The 20,619-nt window shown below is 39.8% G+C and overlaps 2 protein-coding genes across 12 annotated transcripts in view; both read left to right on the forward strand.

The window, feature by feature from the left end:
• Nucleotides 1-20,619, forward strand: part of RAD51B (RAD51 paralog B) — a 769,161-nt gene that overhangs the window by 476,685 nt on the left and 271,857 nt on the right. The window lies entirely within an intron of this gene.
• Nucleotides 17,823-18,575, forward strand: LOC135274176 (ubiquitin-conjugating enzyme E2 variant 1-like). Its single transcript, XM_064374485.1, has one exon. It carries the CDS (start codon nucleotides 17,835-17,837, stop codon nucleotides 18,276-18,278), a length of 444 nt encoding a protein of 147 aa, XP_064230555.1. The 5' UTR covers nucleotides 17,823-17,834; the 3' UTR covers nucleotides 18,279-18,575.

The raw sequence follows: 20,619 nt of genomic DNA on the forward strand, positions 1-20,619 counted from the left end.
TTCTAATAAATTCCGTTAGTGGAGTGAAGTAGTTAGGAGCAGGTATGAGCTCAAGTCTTTGAATGAGACAACCTGGGTTTAATGCTGGCTCCTTCACTAACGACTTTTATGATCTTGAGCCGTCTGCTAATTCTCCTTGCGTCCAACCTCTTCATATTTAAAATGAAGATGATAGTAGTACCTACCTAATAAGGATTAAATGAGTGAACATATGTTTCTGAGGGTTAAATGAGTTAAAATATATAAAACACTCGGCACAATGCCTGGCCTGTAGTGAGAGCTCTCATCAACAACCACCGTCATAGGTACCCATTACTAGAAGTTGGGGGTTTTGATACAGAAAGTAGGTTTCTCTAGGTTATACTCTTGTGAAGTCCAAACTGGAATGAACTTCTTCAGATTCCTCATAGAGTACTGCGTGCCCTGCCCTTTTTCTACAAAGGGACTCTGTCTCCTTCAGTATTATGTTGAACATCTTGATTAAGAGTGTTTTTTTAATCTTTAGTTCTTGACCTATATTTATCTTTTGGTGTGTAGGTATATTGTTTCATCAGATTCTCATTGGGGAAGTCCATGACCCAAAATAGGTTAAAAACCGTGCCAAGGGAGACATCAGTGATGTTCTATTAAGATGAGTGAAAGGGAACCCAGGCACACGGTATAAATGTACACTCAGTATACACAACTGTGGCCACCCATAGTACTTACCATCCTACTGTACCTTAGAATTTAACACTGTAATTTATCTGAGTGTTTTTTAATGGCTCCCTACTAAGTGTCAAGCACTGTGCTACGTCTGGGGAATGGAAAAATGATTGAGACACAGTCTTGTTGTTGAGGTGCTGAGTTGTAACAATTTATTTTCATCTTGTATTAAATACTAATTGAATAATGTTATTATTTTTTAAGTAAAACATGTCTTCCCCAAGTGAACTTATGGTGTGTTTAGCACCATCCTGGACACTCTTACTCACAGTGCTATTTGCCCCACTGCTACCCAGTGAAAAGAAAAGGTGACAGGTTGTCAGGACATGTAGGGGTTTGAGGAAAGTGGAGAGGAGACACAGGCTTGTGTCAATGTGATAAAAGCCAAGTAGTTCTTGTTCCAGCCCAGTCTGTATCTATAACTAGATCATGAATAGAGGACTAATGGCTTTTTAATTGTAAGCCTTTTTATGCCTATGCTTGGCCCGCACTCAACTCTAATAAAAAATAGTAGTAAATGTTAGGAGTAGACATAAAATGAGCACAGGTTGCCACTAGAACTTTCTCTATAGCCTAACGACATTTTTTTCAACCTAAAACATTACGTATTGTATCAGCCAGGATGCCATCAGGAAAGAGATGGCACACTTTAGTGTTCTGAGGCTAATTGCAGTGGGGTTCCATTAGTGCCCCTAGACTGAGAAGGTGAGGGAACAGGCTGGTTTCTGGAAGCAGGAGACAGAGGGGGCTGTGTGGACAAGACTGCCTAGCAGTATCCAAGACCTTCCATCAAGAGGCACAGCCAGGCCATAGCCAAACGTCACTCTGCTCCTTCCAGTCTCCTGCTGGTACACCACAGTGGCCCAACCCAGGAGAGTCCTGTTGATGTGACACACACAGGCCAGGTCCCAGGGCAGAGAGCAGGTGAAGAATGATTGCAGGTAAATCTAGAGGGACACACAGGAAGAAAACCAGCAAACATGTTTCACACTTGATTTTAGAGGTAAGGGTGTGTATTTTAATTTTATCTGTTTTAGAAAGCTAAAATTTTAATAGATTTAAAATATTTCTGCCATAGTTCTTAAACCATCAATTTGATGATGTCAGATATTTTCTCAGTGTCTTTAGTTTGACCTCCTGACACTTTTTTTTTTGGTGGGGAGGGGTGAGAAATTGTGTATAAATTTCCTCCAGGGCATACAGAGAATAAAAATGCTATTCTTCAGAGATTATTTTTCTTTTTTTTTTTTTTTGTTTACAAAGGGTTGTTCCATTTCCCCGTTTTCTGTCTACTGCTTTCTCCTTCTATGCTTAGGCCAAGAGTATATTACGCTTGGAGGCATCTCGCTAGCGTGGTGCTTCCCAAACCTTTCTCAGCCAAAAACTCCTCTGGGAATCCAACTAAATTTCCTGGTTCTCTTTTGCTTTTAATACCAATGCCCATATTACCCAATGAGGTTATTTTTATTACTTACAAATATTTTTATAATTAACTTAAGATTCAACAAGGAACCAAAGATAAACAGACTGTAATTATTTCAAGTTCTAACCACTATGAATAGGTATTAATCTTTGAGAACGTATTATTAAAACACAGTATAAAATATTCATAAATTAAAGTTGACTTATAAGTACAAAGGAATATCTGCAACTATAAAAGGAAAAATAAACTAGAACTTAAAATTTAATCACTGTGCCTTAGTAAACATGGTCCTGGCACATTTCAGCACAGTATTTGTGTTTCAGAATAGGATTTTGTCTTCTAATTATTCACTAATATGTATTTATTTTACTATCATTCAGCAAGAAACACTTTAAATCATTGTCAAAAGGTGGGTAATTTACACCAGCTAACCTACCTCTGCCGGGAGCCCCACGGGCACTCACTCCCCTGTTAATCCCTCTGTCCCGTCTTCTTTTCCTATATACCTCATGTACCTTTATGCAGCCTTACTCTGGGGCCACTCTGCCTGTCTGAGTAAGCTGCCTTAAAGTCACTACAAAATTTCAATCAGAACATTACTGAACCAGGGGACAAAGAAATGCTTATTACAGGTTTTAAATATATACTTTTTCTTAGATCTGTGGGAACAATTTCTCTAATTCTTAGGTTTTGCTCCCTGAAATTACACCGAGAGTACTGTATCTTCTTAACCCTTTCTCCACCCCTCCTTCCATCTCTACCCAACTTTTCTCCTGTGCATTGCTAGGCGGTGCTTCTGTCGTCCTTAAGTGTTTGAGGTCTTGTGCTGGTAATGAGCCAGTGGTCACAAAGCTAGCCAGTGAATCTGTTCTTCAAGCCTTTACGGATTCCATACTCCGTATCACGGACTATACCATTTGTAGATTCCATGGCAGCCATGAGGAGACATTGACAGAGCTGTGAATAGAGGAGCTCTGTGTTCTCCCCTGTTCAGCTCCCATGGCTTTTGGAAACAGAACTTCAATTTTTCTTCTCCATCTCTGTGGTTCACATGGAGCTGACACCATCTTCCAGCTCTAGAGGTTGGCTCTGAACCTGGATCAGACCAAACAAGTTTCAGTGCTTGGTTTAGAAATGAATATGCAACCCAAGCTGAGCATGTAAGAATCCAACCATACGAATTTGGCTGAGACTGCTGGGGAAGCAGAGCCTCTGTAAGCTAGGGTCACTAAGTTGGTACAGTATAAGCCTGTAGCCACCACTTTGGAGAAGCCTGCCTAAGACTGCAGGCAATGAACACACTGCAATGAAGAGCTGAAAGATGGAAAGAGACTGATTCTCATCATCGTTTGACCACTCAGGGTCAGCTACCTTGATCATATGACCCATTAAATCTACCCCCAGCCCTTCCAATTATTTTGTTTATTATGTCACTTTTTATTTTTATTTATGTATGTATTTTTTGAGACAGGGTGTTTTGCTGTTGCCCAGGTTGGAGCGCACTGACATGATCATAGCACATTATAACTTTACACTTCTATGCTCAAGTGATCCTCCCTCCTTAGCTTCCCAAGAACCTAGGAAAAGAGGTATGTGCTACCACACACAGCTAATTTTTTAATTTTTTTGTGGTGATGGGGTCTCGCTATGTTGCCCAGTCTGGTCTTGAACTCCTGGCCTCAAGCCATCTGCCTGCCCAGCCTCCCAAAGTGCTGGGATTACAGGCATGAGCTACCACACCCAGGCTTATTATGTCAACTTGAATGTGCACTCTGTCACTTATAACCCCAACTCCTGAGTAAAACACTAACACATCTGAGAATTCAACAACTTCTGGAATCCACAGCCCCATGGAGGCTACAAGCTACTAAAATGATACTAATGTCAGCTTTAGCTGAGAATTCCAGAAATCTGCAGAAGGTACCTTTCCTTTTCTTTGGTTCCAGAGAGTATGATGTATACATAAAGAATTCCAGAATTATGTATGTGTAAAGGAAGAAACATCGTACTGATAACAGGGTGTATTATCAACTATGTGTGGCATCTGTGATTAAATATTGCTAAAACCCCGTGGAGGCTGGTTTTTACCTTTAAAAAGATCATTCTAGGCTGTGTGTGGTGGCTCACGCCTGTAATCCCAGCATTTTGGGAGGCCGAGGCCAGCACATCATGAAGTCAGGAGTTCGAGACCAGTCTGACAAACATAGTGAAACCCCATCTCTACTGAAAATACAAAAAATTAGCTGGGTGTGGATGTGTGCGCCTGTAATCCTAGCTACTTGGGAGGATGTGGCAGGAGAATCTCATGAACCCAGAAGGTAGAGGTTGCAGTGAGCCGAGATTGCACCATTGCATTCCAGCCTGGACAACAGTGCAAGACTCCATCTGAAGAAAAAAAAAATCCCATTACTGGGTATATACCCAAAGGATTATAAATTGTTCTATTATAAAGACACATACACAGGTATGTTCATAGCAGAACTGTTTACAATAGCAAAGACCTGGAACCAACCCAAATGCCCATCAACGATAGATTGGACAAGGAAAATGTGGCACATATACACCATGGAATACTATGCAGCCATAAAAAATGATGAGTTTGTGTCCTGTGTAGAGACATGGATGAATCTGGAAACCGTCATTCTCAGTAAACTGACACAAGAACAGAAAATCAAACACCGCATGTTCTCACTCATAGGTGGGTGTTAAACAGTGAGAGCACATGGGCACAGGGAGGGAAGCATCACACACTGGGGTCTGTTGGGGGGTGCAAGGGAGGGACGGCGGGGTAGCGTGGGGAGATCAGGGAGGGATAACATGGGGAGAAATGCCAGATGTAGGTAACATGGGGATGGAGACAGCAAACCACATTGCCATGTGTTTACCTATGCAACAATCCTGCACGATCTGCACGTGTACCCAAGAACCTAAAGTACAAACAAAAAAAAAATCATTCTAAGTAATCTAAGGATTTTTCTTTTAAACAAGTTAATGTTAAAAATATTTTTGTTAACAGAAAAGTTTGAAGAATCAACTAAATTGCCGGGCGCGGTGGTGCATGCCTATAGTCCCAGCTACTCAGGAGGCTGAGATGGGAAGATCGCTTGAGCCCAGGAGTTCTGGGCTGTAGTGCGCTATGCTGATCGGGTGTCTGCACTAAGTTTGGCATCAATATGGTGACCTCCTGGGAGCAGGGGACCACAGGTTGCCTAAGGAGGGGTGCACCGGCCCAGGTCAGAAACGGAGCAGGTCAAAACTCCCATGCTGATCAGTGGTGGGATCATGCCTGTGAATAGCCACTGCACTCCAGCCTGGGCAACATAGCAAGACCTTGTCTCTTAAAAAAAGAAAAAGAATCAACTACATTAAAGAAAAAAAAAAAACAACTTTAAAATCTAACATGATGCTAGGCTGTTAACAAGAGCCTGGCATTAAAAACTGAGTCACCATAGTCAGCATTAATAAGACATTAGCAAAGCTCTTATTCAGCTGCCATGCCCAGGTTGAGCTTCTGCATGTTCAGAGGATGTGGAAAGCAACAGAAATGTTTAAAAGCATGGAAAATTAGATCTCTAAAGAACGATGAATGTAGGCTATTTAACTAAAAGAAAAGAAGATTGAAGGGAGAAAATAAATGGTGTTTCAGTATGGGAAGAGTTCTTATAAAGAAAAAGGTGGCCAGATGTTTCCTTCTTCCACTGAGTATATTAAGAGAAAATTGCCTTAGACATTTCATTTATACAAAGGAAGAATTTTTTCAAGCAGATAGGATTCTTGTACTTGGTGTGATGTTGGACTAGATGGACGTTTAAAACTTTTCTTCACTAAGATTCTGTGGTTACCAGATAGAGGATGTACTTATCAAAAGAACTGTTGAACCACTTGGTATGCATCGTAAAAGGTAAGATGAGAAACACTGGCTGGTTTGATTTAAGTGTAATTCTGCCCAGGAGTTACTTCCAATGTTCATAACATGCCTTTGAAGAAGTAACTATTGTATATAGACAAACAGCATATCAGAAAAAAAATCAAAACGAAACAAAGGCATACTACTGTTAAAGTAATGATAAAATATAGGATTTCTATTTTCTACTCTTTCACTTTAGCTGTTAGCAATTTATAATTAGTTTCTTCATTAACTAGATATGATAAGTGAGCCAAATCATGAGACAGCTTAGTACTGGTGGCAGTGTGTTTGGACGGGTAGGATTAAGTGTTCCATAATGAGTCAGGAGCATTTAATGTCAACTCTAGTATATATCTGGCATATTTCCCACTGCAACTTGATTAGTATAATTTTGGATCCAGAGACTACAAACCAAGACTCAGAGAACTATATTTTGCTTTTAAAATATAGTTTTAAAAACAATTCTGGTTTTATACATGGAAAAGCTATTCTAAAGAACAATAGCTTTGGCATGATTGTGGTTTCAATGGATCTATACTTATTTAAAACTTAAAGTTTAAAAAACAACCTAAAGTCCTTATGTTGCTCCACGTCTTTCTGTACTAGTTGGGCCATTTCATTGAGTTCTGCTATAAGTTAGGATGTTTTGTGTAAGTACAAGCTCCTGTGACTATAGTGTTCATGCATCCACATATCTACTAATTAGCTCCACAACTGGGTTCTGCAATTTCCTGGGCCACATCGCTGAGATAGATTCCGCATGTTCTGCTCCAGCAGTCATTTCCCCTTCATGGAGCCCACATGGTCACTTAAAAGTAATTTATCCAGGAGGCTTTCCAGCTTTTAAGTGAGTCTGCTAATAACAGAGGTTGTCTGACTTCACAATCAGTTATCCTGCATAGATTCAAGTGATAATTTCTATATTTGTAGTTTTCAAGTTACAGGGAAAAACTGGGACAAGAGAAGAATATCAATTCTGCAAACTGGTTATTGAAAGTATTGGGGGAGTTTGCTGAAGATGGTGATTTTGACAGAAAGGAATCTTAACAATGCCCCATTCATATGCATTTTCCAATTGAATCATGCAAGAAAAATTAACTTAGAAACAAAACCAAGCAAGCAGGCAAACAAAAACCCCTAAACAACAGCAGCAAAACCCTGACTTCCAAAAAGAGTTCACATTATAGGCTTACTTTTAAAAACTGATCTGGAAACAAGAAGCTGGTTTCTAAGTTTATTTCCACACTTGCCCTCTGAACCCTGTCTTGTTGAAAGATTCAGGATATCAGATTCTCTCCCATAATTTCCTTTCAACAGAACTTACTGTATTACCCACCCATCCCCCAAATATAAATGGCTAAAACAGCTGGCTCTTTCACTCTTGGTATATACACATAAACACAAATGAGATATACACACACACACACATATATTATACATCTCTGCATATATAAACACATACTTTGGTCATTTATTTTTTTAACAGAATAAAGGTAATTAATCAAAATACAATTCATTTTAACAGTTGAGGCTTGACAGAGATCATTATTTCAAGAAAAGCCAAGGAGAATAAGCTCCCATTCATAGTATTGTTTTCTTTCTAAACCTCTATAGGGTGCATGGCTCTTAACTACTGAGAAAGTTTGGGGCAGCACCATGGAGCAGACTCCTGGCCTACATGTTAAAAGATCTAAGTTCTCTTGGGGAAGGAGCTTATAACTATATATTCACTTACCCCATACAAGAGAAGATTTTGAATCTGTTGTATTTCTAATTCTAGGCTGTCTCTAGTTAGCCATGGGGCAAAAAAACAAAACTATTTCCCTCTCTTTCCCAGAAGAAAAAACTGAAGTGCAGAGAGAGAAATAAAGATAGATACCTTTCTTATTCCAGTTCAGTTTAGTTTCATCTGTTCTTTTCTTTAATATTTTGTGAGCTAAGAAGAAACATCTTTAATTCAGCTCATCTATGTGAAACCTTGTTTTAGCGAGTCTACACTTTCTCTTCTTCATTCTGTGATTCCATCAGTGATGCTGAAATGGCTGATTCATATTTCTCCTTCCTACTGACTAGAAAATAGAGTTGTAGAGTAGCAGAGGGGCCAGGACAATGGATAGGTAGAGGAAAGAGACTAAGAGAACCCTGTCCACAACCCACCCACCCAGCTGAGGACTCAGTTAGCTGGTCCCTGTATAGAATGCTCTCACCGTTTCTGCGTCTGCATTTAGTCTCTGCTACAGAGCCACTCAGCAGATCGGTGTCCCCTTGACGCAACTGGGACCATCCCAGGACTCCTATAATCTAGGACCTTCTAACCTTAAGAAGTTAGGAACCTTCATATCATCATCATATGTAAAGAATGCCTACAAATCAATAAGGAAAAAAAATAGAAAGATAGACAGGCCGGGCGCGGTGGCTCAAGCCTGTAATCCCAGCACGTTGGGAGGCCGAGGCGGGTGGATCACGAGGTCAAGAGATCGAGACCATCCTGGTCAACATGGTGAAACCCCGTCTCTACTAATACAAAAAATTAGCTGGGCATGGTGGCGCGTGCCTGTAATCCCAGCTACTCAGGAGGCTGAGGCAGGAGAATTGCCTGAACCCGGGAGGCGGAGGTTGCGGTGAGCCGAGATCGCGCCATTGCACTCCAGCCTGGGTAACGAGAGCGAAACTCCGTCTCAAAAAAAAAAAAAAAAGAAAGAAAGATAGACAAAGGATATAAACTGGTGATTTTTAGAAGAAACCTGGGCATTCAACTTCACAAGTCATTAAGGAAATAAAAATTAATACAAAAATGAGATACCACTCTTAACCATCAGTTTGGCAAAAGAAAGCAAAAACCCTAAATGTTGGTTAGCATATAAGAAAACAGGAACTCAAACTGCTAATGGGAGAGGAAATTGGTACAGTCACTTTGAAGAACTATCTGGCAGCTCTAGTCTGACGTGAACAGGCCCAAACACTGCAGCCTGATACCTACACTTCTAGCTGTGAGCCTTAGAGATGCCTGTTGCTTCACAGATAAAATGATGTACAACAAAGGCTATATTTATTTTTATTTTTAAAAAGGCCAGGAGGATGAACACCAATTTTTTTCTTATTAAAATTATTAGATAACATTGTATGATATAATCATATACAACTTTTTTTTTTTGAAATGGGGTCTCGCTCTGTTGCCCAGGCTGGAGTGCAGTGGTATGCCTCCCAGATTCAAATGATTCTCCTACCTCAGCCTCCTGAGTAGCTGGGACCATAGGTGCATGCTACCACACCTGGCTAATTTTTGTATTTTTAGTAGAGATGGGGTTTCACCTTGTTGACCAGGCTGGTCTCAAACTCCTGACCTCATGATCCACCTGCCTCAGCCTCCCAAAGTGCTGGGATTACAGGCATGAGCCACCATGCCCAACCTACAACATGATGTTTTAAAGTATACATACATTGCAGAATGGTTAAATCCAGCTAATTAAACAAATGTATTATCTCACATAGTTACCATTTTGTACTAAGAGCATATCCACTCTCCACATTTTTCAAAAATGCAATATATCCTTAACTGTAGTCACCTTGCTGTACAATAGGTCTCTTGAAATGTATTCCTCCTGTCTCATTGCAATTGTGTATCCTTTGACCAACATCTTCTCATCCCCCTCTCCACCACACCCCAGCCTCTGGTAACCACGATTCTATTCTCTACTTCTATGTAATCAACTTTTTTAGATTCCACATAGAAGTGAAATCATGTGGTATTTTGTTTTCTGCATCTGGCTTATTTCATTTAATATAATGTCTTCCAGGTTCATCCATATTGTCACAAATGGTAGAATTTCATTCTTTTTTTATGGTTGAATAAATAATAAAGTTGACCCTGGAAAAATGCAGGGATGAAGGGTGCTAACCCTACACAGTCAAAAATCCACCAATACCTTTTGACTTCTCCAAAACTTTACTAACAACCTACTGTTGACTGAAAGCCTTACTGATAACATTACCAGTCAATACATACTTTGTACATTATACATATTATATACTGTATTCTTACAGTAAGTAAGCTAAAGAAAATAAAACATTATTAGGGAAATCATAAGGAAGAGAAAACATATTTACCATTTATTAAATGAAAGTGGATCATCGTAAAAGTCTTCACCCACATTGTCTACACGTTGAGTAGGCTGAGGAACAGGAGGGGCTGGTCTTGCTGTCTCAGAGGTGGCAGAAGTAAAGGAGGTGGAATGGGAGGTAGGAGAGGCAGGTTGGAGTAACTTTATTGAAAAAATCCGCATGTAAATGGACCTTGCAGTTCAAACCTGTGTTGTTCAAGCATCAGCTGTATTTCATTATGAACATAGGTCACAATTTCTTTATCCATTCATCTGTTGATAGACCTTTAAGTTTATTCCATATCTTGGCTATTGTGAATAGTGCTTCCATAACATGGTAACATGGTAGTACATATAATCTCTCCAAATTCTTGATAGTATATATATATATGTATATGTATATGACAAGAACTGAAGAAAATACAGAAAATATGTTGGCCAGACACGGTTGTTCACGCCTGTAATCCCAGCTCTTTGAGAGGCTGAGGCAGGAGGATCACGAGATCAGGAGTTTGAGACCAGCCTGGCCAATATAGTAAAACCTTATCTCTACTAAAAACACAAAAATTAACCAGGCATAGTGGTGCGTGCCTATAGTCACAGCTACTTGGGAGGTCAAGGCAGGAGAATCCCATGAACCTGGGAGGCAGAGGTTGTAGTTAGCCAAGATCGCGCCACTGCACTGCAGCCTGGGTGACAGAGTGAGACCCTGTCTCAAAAAAAAAAAAAAAAACCCAGAAAGTGTTATCTTTTTCTCTGTACTTTTCTGCATTTACATTTTTCTCAAAATTAAAAAAGAAGATAGCCACTCTTTCAGTTCATTAGTACGATCAGCATACTTTAGTCTCTCAGTAATTTTCTTATTTGCATCTTTGCAGTCCCTAAACAGGCTTTCCTCTATGATACTAATAGGTTTCATTGCAACCAATTCACCTTCCTGGATCTAAGCTCGGTGAAGGCAGTGCTGATAAGGTCTGACAATGTGGGGAATGGTAGAAGAGGCTTGAAATCTTTTACTTTTTTAAATAGCATTTTACAGTTGGAAAATAGCTTCAGGGATCACCTAATGTAATTTCTTTATTTAAATGAAGAAACTGGGGCCTTGAGACGCTTGTTCAGATGCACTGAGCTAAATAAAGGTAGAGTTAGAATCTGTAGCTACTGATTTTTTTAGTAATAAGAGCAGAAAGTTCTACAGAGCCTTCCCCATGGACAATCAGGCACCCACCATGGGTTTGGTATTATGGAAATAGCCATTAGGTTAGCAATACTTTAAGAAACTAGAAGGAAAGGTTAAAAGTCTGTGTGGAGCCAGGTGCAGTGGCTCACACCTGTAATCTCAGCTCTTTGGGAGGCTGAGGCTAGCGGATCACGAGGTCAGCTGTTCGAGACCAACCTGACCAACATGGTGAAACCCTGTCTCTACTTAAAAATACAAAAATTAGACAGGCATGGTGGCACGTACCTGTGATCCCAGCTATTTGGGAGGCTGAGGCAGGAGAATCACTTGAACCCAGGAGGTGGAGGTTGCGGTGAGCCAAGAGTGTGCCATTGCACTCCAGCCTGAGTGACAGAGCGAGAATCTATCTCAAAAAAAAAAAAAAAATCTGTGTGGTCACTACATTCAAGAAGTGGTAAAGCATAAAGGCTGAGAGGTTTGTCAGAAGCCACACTTGCATTGGTGTATATCTTGGCTCTGCCACTTCCGACTGTTTTATCTTAAATAAGTTACTTAACCTCTCTGTGCCACAGTTTCTTTAATTGTAAAACTGAGAATAATAATAGTACCTATTCAGGGGTTATTCTGAGAGTTAAAAGAGTTAATAATATGTGAGAATGTCTGATATATAATGTGTTGAGCAAATGTTAGCTGTTATTATATCATTTGGAGAAGAAACTATTAAGAAAACTGAATGTTTAATTATGGTTCTGCCATCTTTTGCTTTAAACTACTTAGCTGTCAAAATTGTCCTATCTTCCTTTGTATTTAACGTGGATGAATCTTGGTTTTACAGTAAAGAAAGCAGAATTCAAAACGGTAAGATCATTTACTTGCCTAGAATGATGTCATAAATGTGTAATAATGATTATATTTCCTTTTCATTATGTTTCACTCAACACTTATTCATTCCTTTTGGTATACATGGGGGCTACCCGTGCGAGATATGAAGCAATCTAGTTGACCAAAGAAGTCACTCAGTCCCTGGGGGTCTTACTGTCCAGTACATAGATTGTTATTATGATGTACTCCAATCAATTATCAGCAAATTCTTCAAGTTTTTAAACAAATTACACTCCAAATTCCTACATTTTGACAAAAGTGCTTTGAACCTTAATATAAAACGATGACAGAATTCTACTTGCCATCAATGCATCTATTAAATAGTGGAGGTTTCTAAGGCCCAAATCATATTTTCTTTCTCTGTATCAGTTTCTTGAAACTAATGCTATTGTATGTTAAACCTGATGTGGCTTTTAGACACCAACCCGTTCAGTGGTGGAGAATTCATTCCCAGGGTTTGCAGAGGAGCTAACCATTTTTTTTTATTTGTTCCCAATACTTTTAACCAAATAATGTAGTTCTTAAAAGATGCATTTATATAGAGTAGAATACTATACATTTCCTTTTCATGGTTGTTTACAAAATTTTTAACAAATATTACAGTAATTTTTGTCATCTACCTCAGAAAAGTTCCATGTTCTAACTGTGGTGAATTCCTTTGTCAAACTAGTAAGAGAGTGATTTCATTTATAGTTTACTTACTAATTTATTCTATAATTTGAGTGTTAATCTTGCTGTCAGATGAATACAATCAGCTTTTGGACTCAATTTCTTCCTGTGCAGGGGAGAATTTCTGTGTACGAAATTCCCACATAATTGCCTCTTTTGCACACACCCACGTCTTATTTTCATTGGTGCCTATCCTAGCCCATTGCAACCTATAATTGTCCAGCTAAATAATTTTTTAAAAAAGATTTGATGCTTCCAGTTACCAAAATGATTCAGATTTAAAGCTGCAGTGGATAGTTTATCGATACATGAATTAAACCTGAAATACCCCTCAGAACCTTACATCTCTTTTCAAGACAGATGTCTAAAGTTGACCACAATTTTGCAGTGTGAAAGTAGATGCTAAAATTAGCCACTGTAGCATGCAGCTTTGTGGAAGTGGCTGTGCTCTTGAATCCTGTGGTTCTTCCTTCCCTATTGGCACTGTTATCTTGATCTGAAATGTCCTTTTTCCTTTGCTGTCTAGCTTTCTGCTATCTATTTATTGCCATTCCATGGGCCATAATTCTTAGGTAGAGGTTTTAAATTTTTCCCTTGCCTAGGCTATATCCCAGACCTACTGAATTAGAATCCCTGGGGACAGAGCAGGGTTATTTGTGTTTTTAAACCCTCTTCAGGGCATTCTGATACTCAACCCGAATTAAGAACCACTTGCTTATTTCCTACATTAGAAATTTTTATTTGTTTTGTTTTGAGACAGGATCTCACTCTGTCCCCTAGACTGGAGTGTAGTGGCGTGATCACACCTCACTGCAGCCTCGACCTCCTTGGCTCAGGCAATCCTCTCACCTCAGCCTCCTTAGTAGCTGGGACTACAGGCATGTATCACCACACTCAGCTAATTTTTTGGTTTTTGTGTTTCGTTTTGTGTGTTTTTTTAGCGATGAGGTCTCACTATATTGCCCAGGCTGGTCTTGAACTCCTGGGTTAAAGCAATCCTCTTGCCTCATTCTCCTAAAGTGCTGGGATTATGGGCATGAGCCACCATGCCAGGCCCGGAAATCTTTTATTCGAAAATAACTGAAACCCACTCAAACTGTCTTAACAGCAACAAAAAAATTTACCATAAGGAATCAGGACACTCACAGAACCCAACAGCATGAAATATACGTGGGATTCATAAGAGACCAGAGCCTGAAACTGGAGCATTTGCGAGGACCGAGGCAACTGGTCTTTGTGGCCCAGTTGTATCTCTGTGTCTGCCTGGCTCCCTTCAGGGGCTCGTGAATTCAGATCTCTGCTTCTCTCTGTATATCTACTTTCTTTCTTTTCTCTTTCTTAGCTAGCCACTGTTACTGCTTGGTGAGCACATGGCCAAACGTGGTACATCCTCAGTACCTACGTTTGTATGTCCTTAGTTAGATTTCCCAGCCCAGGTAGACCCGCATCAATGAGTCTAAATTCCTATTAGAGGATCTGACCAGTCTGGCACAGGTGATATGTCTGCCCTTAATCCAGCCAGACAACATGGCTTAAACATGACTGCCAAGGGCCCACCCATGTGTGGGTTAAGATCGGAGGCTATTTAGCTATCTCAAAGTGTGTCTTTGTGCTTGTCATATTTTTCTTTTTTCTTTTTTGAAGGAAAATTTGTATTGTTAATTATTTTTATGTATAGAAAACCCAACAGTGTACATTTAACCCAGTTTAGTGGCAAGTTCTTTAGCCTTTGCCTTTTTGAGTTCGGCAGTGTGGGCTACAGACTTGAGACCCAGGACATTGACTCTCCAGTGACGGCAGATCTCGTCGTATCTGTCTTTGTAATTGGTCCTGATAGCTTCCACCAGCTCAGCCAAAGCTCCTTTGTCTTCTGAGTTAACCTGTATGAAGGCAACAGTGGTGCAGGTCTTCCTGTGGACTAGCTGTCCCAGTCTTACTTTAAGGGACCCCCATTTTATAACACAGGGAAGGCAGGAAGACAACCAGCTCCATGGGATCCACATTGTGTGCGCTCACCACCAGCTGAGCTTTCTTTTTCTCCACCAAGGTGATGACGGTGTTAACTCCTGCTCGAAGGTCAGGTTGGTCTCTTAGTGGGAACATCCCTTTGCTGGCAGGTTTCTTCTTGGCCGGGGCCAACAGCCTGGCTTCTTCTCTTGCTTTGTCTCTGGTCTGTACTTGTGGGCCAGCAGAAGCAGCTGAGTAGCTGTTTGGCGGTCCAGGGCCTGGGTGAACTGGTTAATGGCAGATGGCAGGAGGCACTTTCAGCCACTTATAGAGGATGGCTCTCTGCTGCTGCCACCTCACAAAGCGGATGAGGTCTCTTTGGGGCTGGATATCTGTCTAGTGCCAGAATTCTTAGGCCTTTTATCAGTCAAGGGATTCACCACTTTCTCAGCCTCCTGCTTCTTCACGACAGCAGAAGCCGGAGCCACCTTCTTTCCCTTGGCCTTCTTCTCTTTTGGCATCTTGGGCAGCGGGAGGAGAGAGCTATGCTTGCCATATTTTTCATCTAGCATTATACCAAATAACTTTGTTTCTGGTTTCAGTTTTATTGATGATTTTTTTTGCTGCTAAAGAAGGTGAAAAGCAACAATTTTCATATGTCAGGAGTGATTTAACCTTATGGATTCCACTAAGATCAACATTGAATGTACTGTTCTCTCTCTATGCCTAGTTCTTCCTCTTATAAATATGAGTCAGTCTAAATGTTGAGAAAATTAGAGGCTAGGGAAAACCGCCTCTCCTAAGTAGTAAAAGTTGAAAAGTAGTACAGTAAGATAGCATTCTAATGGCACAGTCGTTTTCTACAATGTATATAATTTAATCAGCACAATAAAGAATGTTTAAAGAAATTGTGGTAATTTAATCATAGATAGTGCTGAGATGGGACCGTATAATAGTCTTTTAGAGAGAAGGCTGCTACTTTGTCTACACAAGAGTTAAAAGAAAGAAGAAATGTTTTTAGGAGGAATGTAACATAGTGCCTGGCACATGGTTAATATTCAATAATATTTTACTTGTAGTGTTTACTTAGAAATATTTATCAGAAATAACTTTCAGGTGGCTTTGGACCAATAGAATGAGTTACCAAGGAAGGTAAATAAATTTTTCCTCCTTCCTTTTTTTTACCATTAAAGGAAACCAAAATATTTCACACTCAAATCTACTTCTTTGACATATTTGAGATGGCTATTCTGAGGACCTGCAAACAGGAATAGCCCTGTAAATCTGCCTTTTGTGGAGGAGATTTGCATCTGGAGAGAAAATCTACATTGCTGAAATAAACAGCCAGCCTTTCTGTGCTGTGACTTGTCTGGATCTAGGACAGATGGGCTCCTGGGAGAGAGAAACTGAGAGTTTGACACCTCTAGGGATATAACAGAAAACTTACTCTTTGGAGGGCTGCTACCTGTGAGGTTTCATCTGCATTACAAGACTGCCTTTGCTAGCCATGCTTTTCTTCTCTCCCACCCATAACTGGTCTTGCCAGGCCCTGAGCTCCTATTCCTTCTGTAACCTGGGGATGAAAACTTCAACTATCTGACCCTTTCTTTGAATTTTTCTTATTTTTTATGACTCCTATGCACATGCATGCAAGTTAGTTATGTTTGTATGCCTCTTCTCCTATTAATCTGCCTTTTGTCAGTTGATTTTCAGTAAACATTCAGAGGGTGAAAGGGAGATTTTCCCTAGGCTCCCATACCATCTTGCATATTTGAGATATCCCAAGACATCATGACACTTCGCTCTCTAACAGATTGAAATCTGGTTAGGGGAGTAAAATATGAAAGCAATGGGGAACAGTATGCCTTTGGCACTTAGAGATCTCATATTTTCACTTGTCCTGTTTCATCCTTACAGGTTAAGAAGCAGGGAAGTAGAGTTCTTTACAATTCAAACAATTTAAAATTATAATTTTTTTTGATATTTTCCCCTTCAGGGAAGGTGAGAAGCAAGAATTTTCACATATCAAAGTTGATTTTACCTTGAAGATGCCACTAAGATGAGCTTGGCAGAGAGAATATTAAGGCAAAGCACTATGTTAATGACTAAGTTAGAACTGAAAATGAATTTAATCTCTTTAAAGGACAAGAATCAAGGTAGCTGTATTTCAGTTACGTATAATGCAAAAAAAATGCATAATGAATAAAATAAATCATAGAAATATGAAGGGTTAAGTTATATGCAAGTGTATTATAGGAAAATTTAACACTAAAATGATGGTTGATCTGATGCTGTATCAAAGTAGCTTCATCATTAAATAACACTGTGTCATTTACGGAATCATTGGCAATTCCTAGGATTAAAGTGGTCAGGGTTTTCGTAAAGTTTTGTGGAAGTCTGAACCTTAATTTCTTATGTCAAAGGTATGGTAAAAGCAACTTATAAGTAATATTTTATTAATAAAGTGATTTCTAAGTTTATGATAAATACAAGTGACAGATCCAGTGGAATTTATTGGCCAATGTAATTGCAAAGTCTAAGGAGTAGATCTAACTGGGTTTCCAACATCATCATCGTTTCTGCTGTAATTCCATCTCTCTGCTCTGCTTTCCTCCTGTTGGGTTTTATTCGCAGCAGGTTTTGCCATATGGTAGGTAGCAAAGCAGCAGTCTCTGGTCCTTATCACTAGGATCTCATAAGGCATAAGGGCCTTTTTCTTTCCAACTTTGTCAGCACCCTCAAAAGGAGCCCTGTTGGCCCACTAGATCGTTTGTCTACCCCAGTGGCAGGAAGACAGGCCTTGGAGATGGGGCTGGAACAATTCTCCAAAGGAAAGGAAGGCTTCAGTTATTAGAAAAAGGGTGGAAATAATATATGTCCGCCAATATATCACACAACTGCATCTAATCCACTTTCACATCCTGTGACAAACAAAAATCCTTCACCAATGGAAAGGATATGATGGCTTGAAATATTGTATACAATGTAAGAAAAAAAACCCAGAAGCGATAGCGACGCAAGATGGCAGCCACCACGGGCTCGGGAGTAAAAGTCCCTCGCAATTTCCGACTGTTGGAAGAACTCGAAGAAGGCCAGAAAGGAGTAGGAGATGGCACAGTTAGCTGGGGTCTAGAAGATGACGAAGACATGACACTTACAAGATGGACGGGGATGATAATTGGGCCTCCAGGAACAATTTATGAAAACCGAATATACAGCCTTAAAATAGAATGTGGACCTAAATACCCAGAAGCACCCCCCTTTGTAAGATTTGTAACAAAAATTAATATGAATGGAGTTAATAGTTCTAATGGAGTGGTGGACCCAAGAGCCGTATCAGTGCTAGCAAAATGGCAAAATTCATATAGCATCAAAGTTGTCCTGCAAGAGCTTCGGCGCCTAATGATGTCTAAAGAAAATATGAAACTCCCTCAGCCGCCTGAAGGACAGTGTTACAGCACTTAATCAAAAAGAAAAACCACAGGCCCTTCCCTTCCCCCCTCATTCGATTTAAGCAGTCTTCATTTTCCACAGTAGTAAATTTTCTAGATACGTCTCATAGACCTCAAAGTACTGGAAAGGAAGCTCCCATTCAAAGGAAATTTATCTTAAGATACTGTAAATGATACTAACTTTTTGTCCATTTGAAATATATGTTGTGCTATAACAAAAAAAAAAAGAAAAAAAAAAAACCCAAATGCTTTCTAATATTCACTCTAATTCCCTAGGTTACAACTAATTAGTACTTCCTGTTTGCTCCCCATATAATTTGCTTACCCCTTGACACTATCATGTGTTTATCTTCCTTCTAGAGGCCTATCTTCCAGAAATAGGATGAAAACACTTGAAGATAGAACTTTGTCTTTTATCTTTTTATTTCCAGTGCCTAGTCCAGTCCCTGGAAGACAGCAGCCACTTGATGCTTACTGATTGACTTCTATCCTATCTACTGCTTAAGTTAGGAAAGAAAAAATCCCCTACTCATCAAGGGCTTTAGGGGGAAAATCTTTGTTCTCTAGGAGGAAGGGTTTCCCCTAAGCCACTCTTGGCCTTTGTACTTCTTCATTGCTCTTTAGGGAAAGTGGAATGGCTTATCTAACTGGTGAGTCTGAGATAAGGAAGAACTTCTCACATTCAGATATTGTCCTCCACTAGACATAGAGGGACAGGATAGGGACAGTGCCTAACCCAGTTTTGGGCAAGCTCACTGTTGCTATGCACCCAAGCCTTCTCTCATTCTCTCATTCTCTCTTTCTCTCTCTCTCTCTCTCTCTCTCTCTCTGTGTGTGTGTGTGTGTGTGTGTGTGTGTGTGTGTGTGTTTCTTTCTAATGAAGAGTTTAGCTTTGGAGTTAATGAGCAAAAGATTTCCTTACCATAAAGTGAAGCCCATCAAGTGAAAGCAAGTAGAAAGGCATAGAAAGGTTTATCCTTGTCACCATGTGGAAAGACACTTAGGGGAGCAGATCACTTGGTAACTGTTGGTACTTGTGGTTTCTACATCTTGTAAATTCACATATATCCATGGTTGACCTAATTATATTTGTAGACCTTTTTGAAATTTTCAGTTTCAGGTGAATAGCAATGAGTACCCAGGTTTTCTGTTTTTGTTGTCCTCTGGATATTGGCCCCAAATCCACTCAGGCAACAAATCCTGGAGAGTTACCTGCTCCTTATCTTTAAAGTATATGTAGCCCTTGGTCTCCATTTCTGTTGCCTTTTTATTTACTTATTTTTTAATTTTAAATTGACAAATATACTTGTCATGTATTTATGGGCATAATGTAATGTTATAATTAATGAATGCAATGTAGAATAATTAAATCAAACTAATGAAGATATCCATCACCTCAAACACATAACTAGTTTTGTGGTAAGCACATTTGAAATGTACTCACTTAGCAATTTTGAAATGCACAGTACATAATTATTCACTATACTCACCACATGATATATCTCAAAGAAAAACAAAACCAACTTTCATCCTATTGAAGCTTTATACTCTTTGACCATCATCTCCTCTTATTTTTTTTTTTTGAGACAGAGTCTCACTCTGTCACCAGACACCAGGCTGAAGTGCAGTGACGCGATCTCGGCTCACTGCAACCTCCGCCTCCTGTGTTCAAGCAATTCTCCTGCCTCAGCCTCTCGAGTAGCTGGGACTATAGGTGTGTGCCACCACGCCCAGCTAATTTTTCTATTTTTTAGTAGAGATGGGGTTTCACCATGTTGGCCAGGATGGTCTCGATCTCTTGACCTCATGATCTGCCCGCCTCGGCCTCCCAAAGTGCTGGGATTACAGGCGTGAGTCACCGCACCTGACCATCATCTCCTCTTTCTTCCTACTCTCCAGCTTCTCTTTATCACCATTCTATTCTCTGCTTCTTTGAGATCAATTGTTTTATAGAATTCTACATTTAAATGAGAATATGCTCTATTTGTCTCACTGTACCTGACTTATTTTACTTAGCATAACGTTCTCCAATTCCATCCATGTTGTTGAAAATGGCAAAATTTCTTTTTTCAGGGCTGTATAGTATTACATTGTGTGTACACACCACATTTTTTAAATCCATTCATTTGTTGATGGATACTTAGGTTGATTCTATAACAGGGCTATTATGAATATTGCTACAATGAGCCTGGGAGTACAGACATCTCCTCAACATACTGATTTTACATCTCTTGGGGTAAATACCCAGAAATGGGATTGCTGGATCAGATGGTAATTTTATTTTTAGTTTTTTGAGGAAACTCCATGCAGTTTTCCGTAATGACTGTACTAATTTATGTTTCCACTGCCAATAT

The sequence above is a fragment of the Aotus nancymaae genome, unplaced genomic scaffold, assembly GCF_030222135.1.
Source record: "Aotus nancymaae isolate 86718 unplaced genomic scaffold, 86718_ANA_hifiasm-v0.15.2.pri h1tg000011l, whole genome shotgun sequence".
Classification (NCBI taxonomy): Eukaryota; Metazoa; Chordata; class Mammalia; order Primates; family Aotidae; genus Aotus; species Aotus nancymaae.

What these genes read in the sequence shown, in the direction of transcription:
- LOC135274176 (XM_064374485.1), top strand. Translation starts at nt 17,835, where the DNA reads ATGGCAGCCACCACGGGCTCGGGAGTAAAAGTCCCTCGCAATTTCCGA.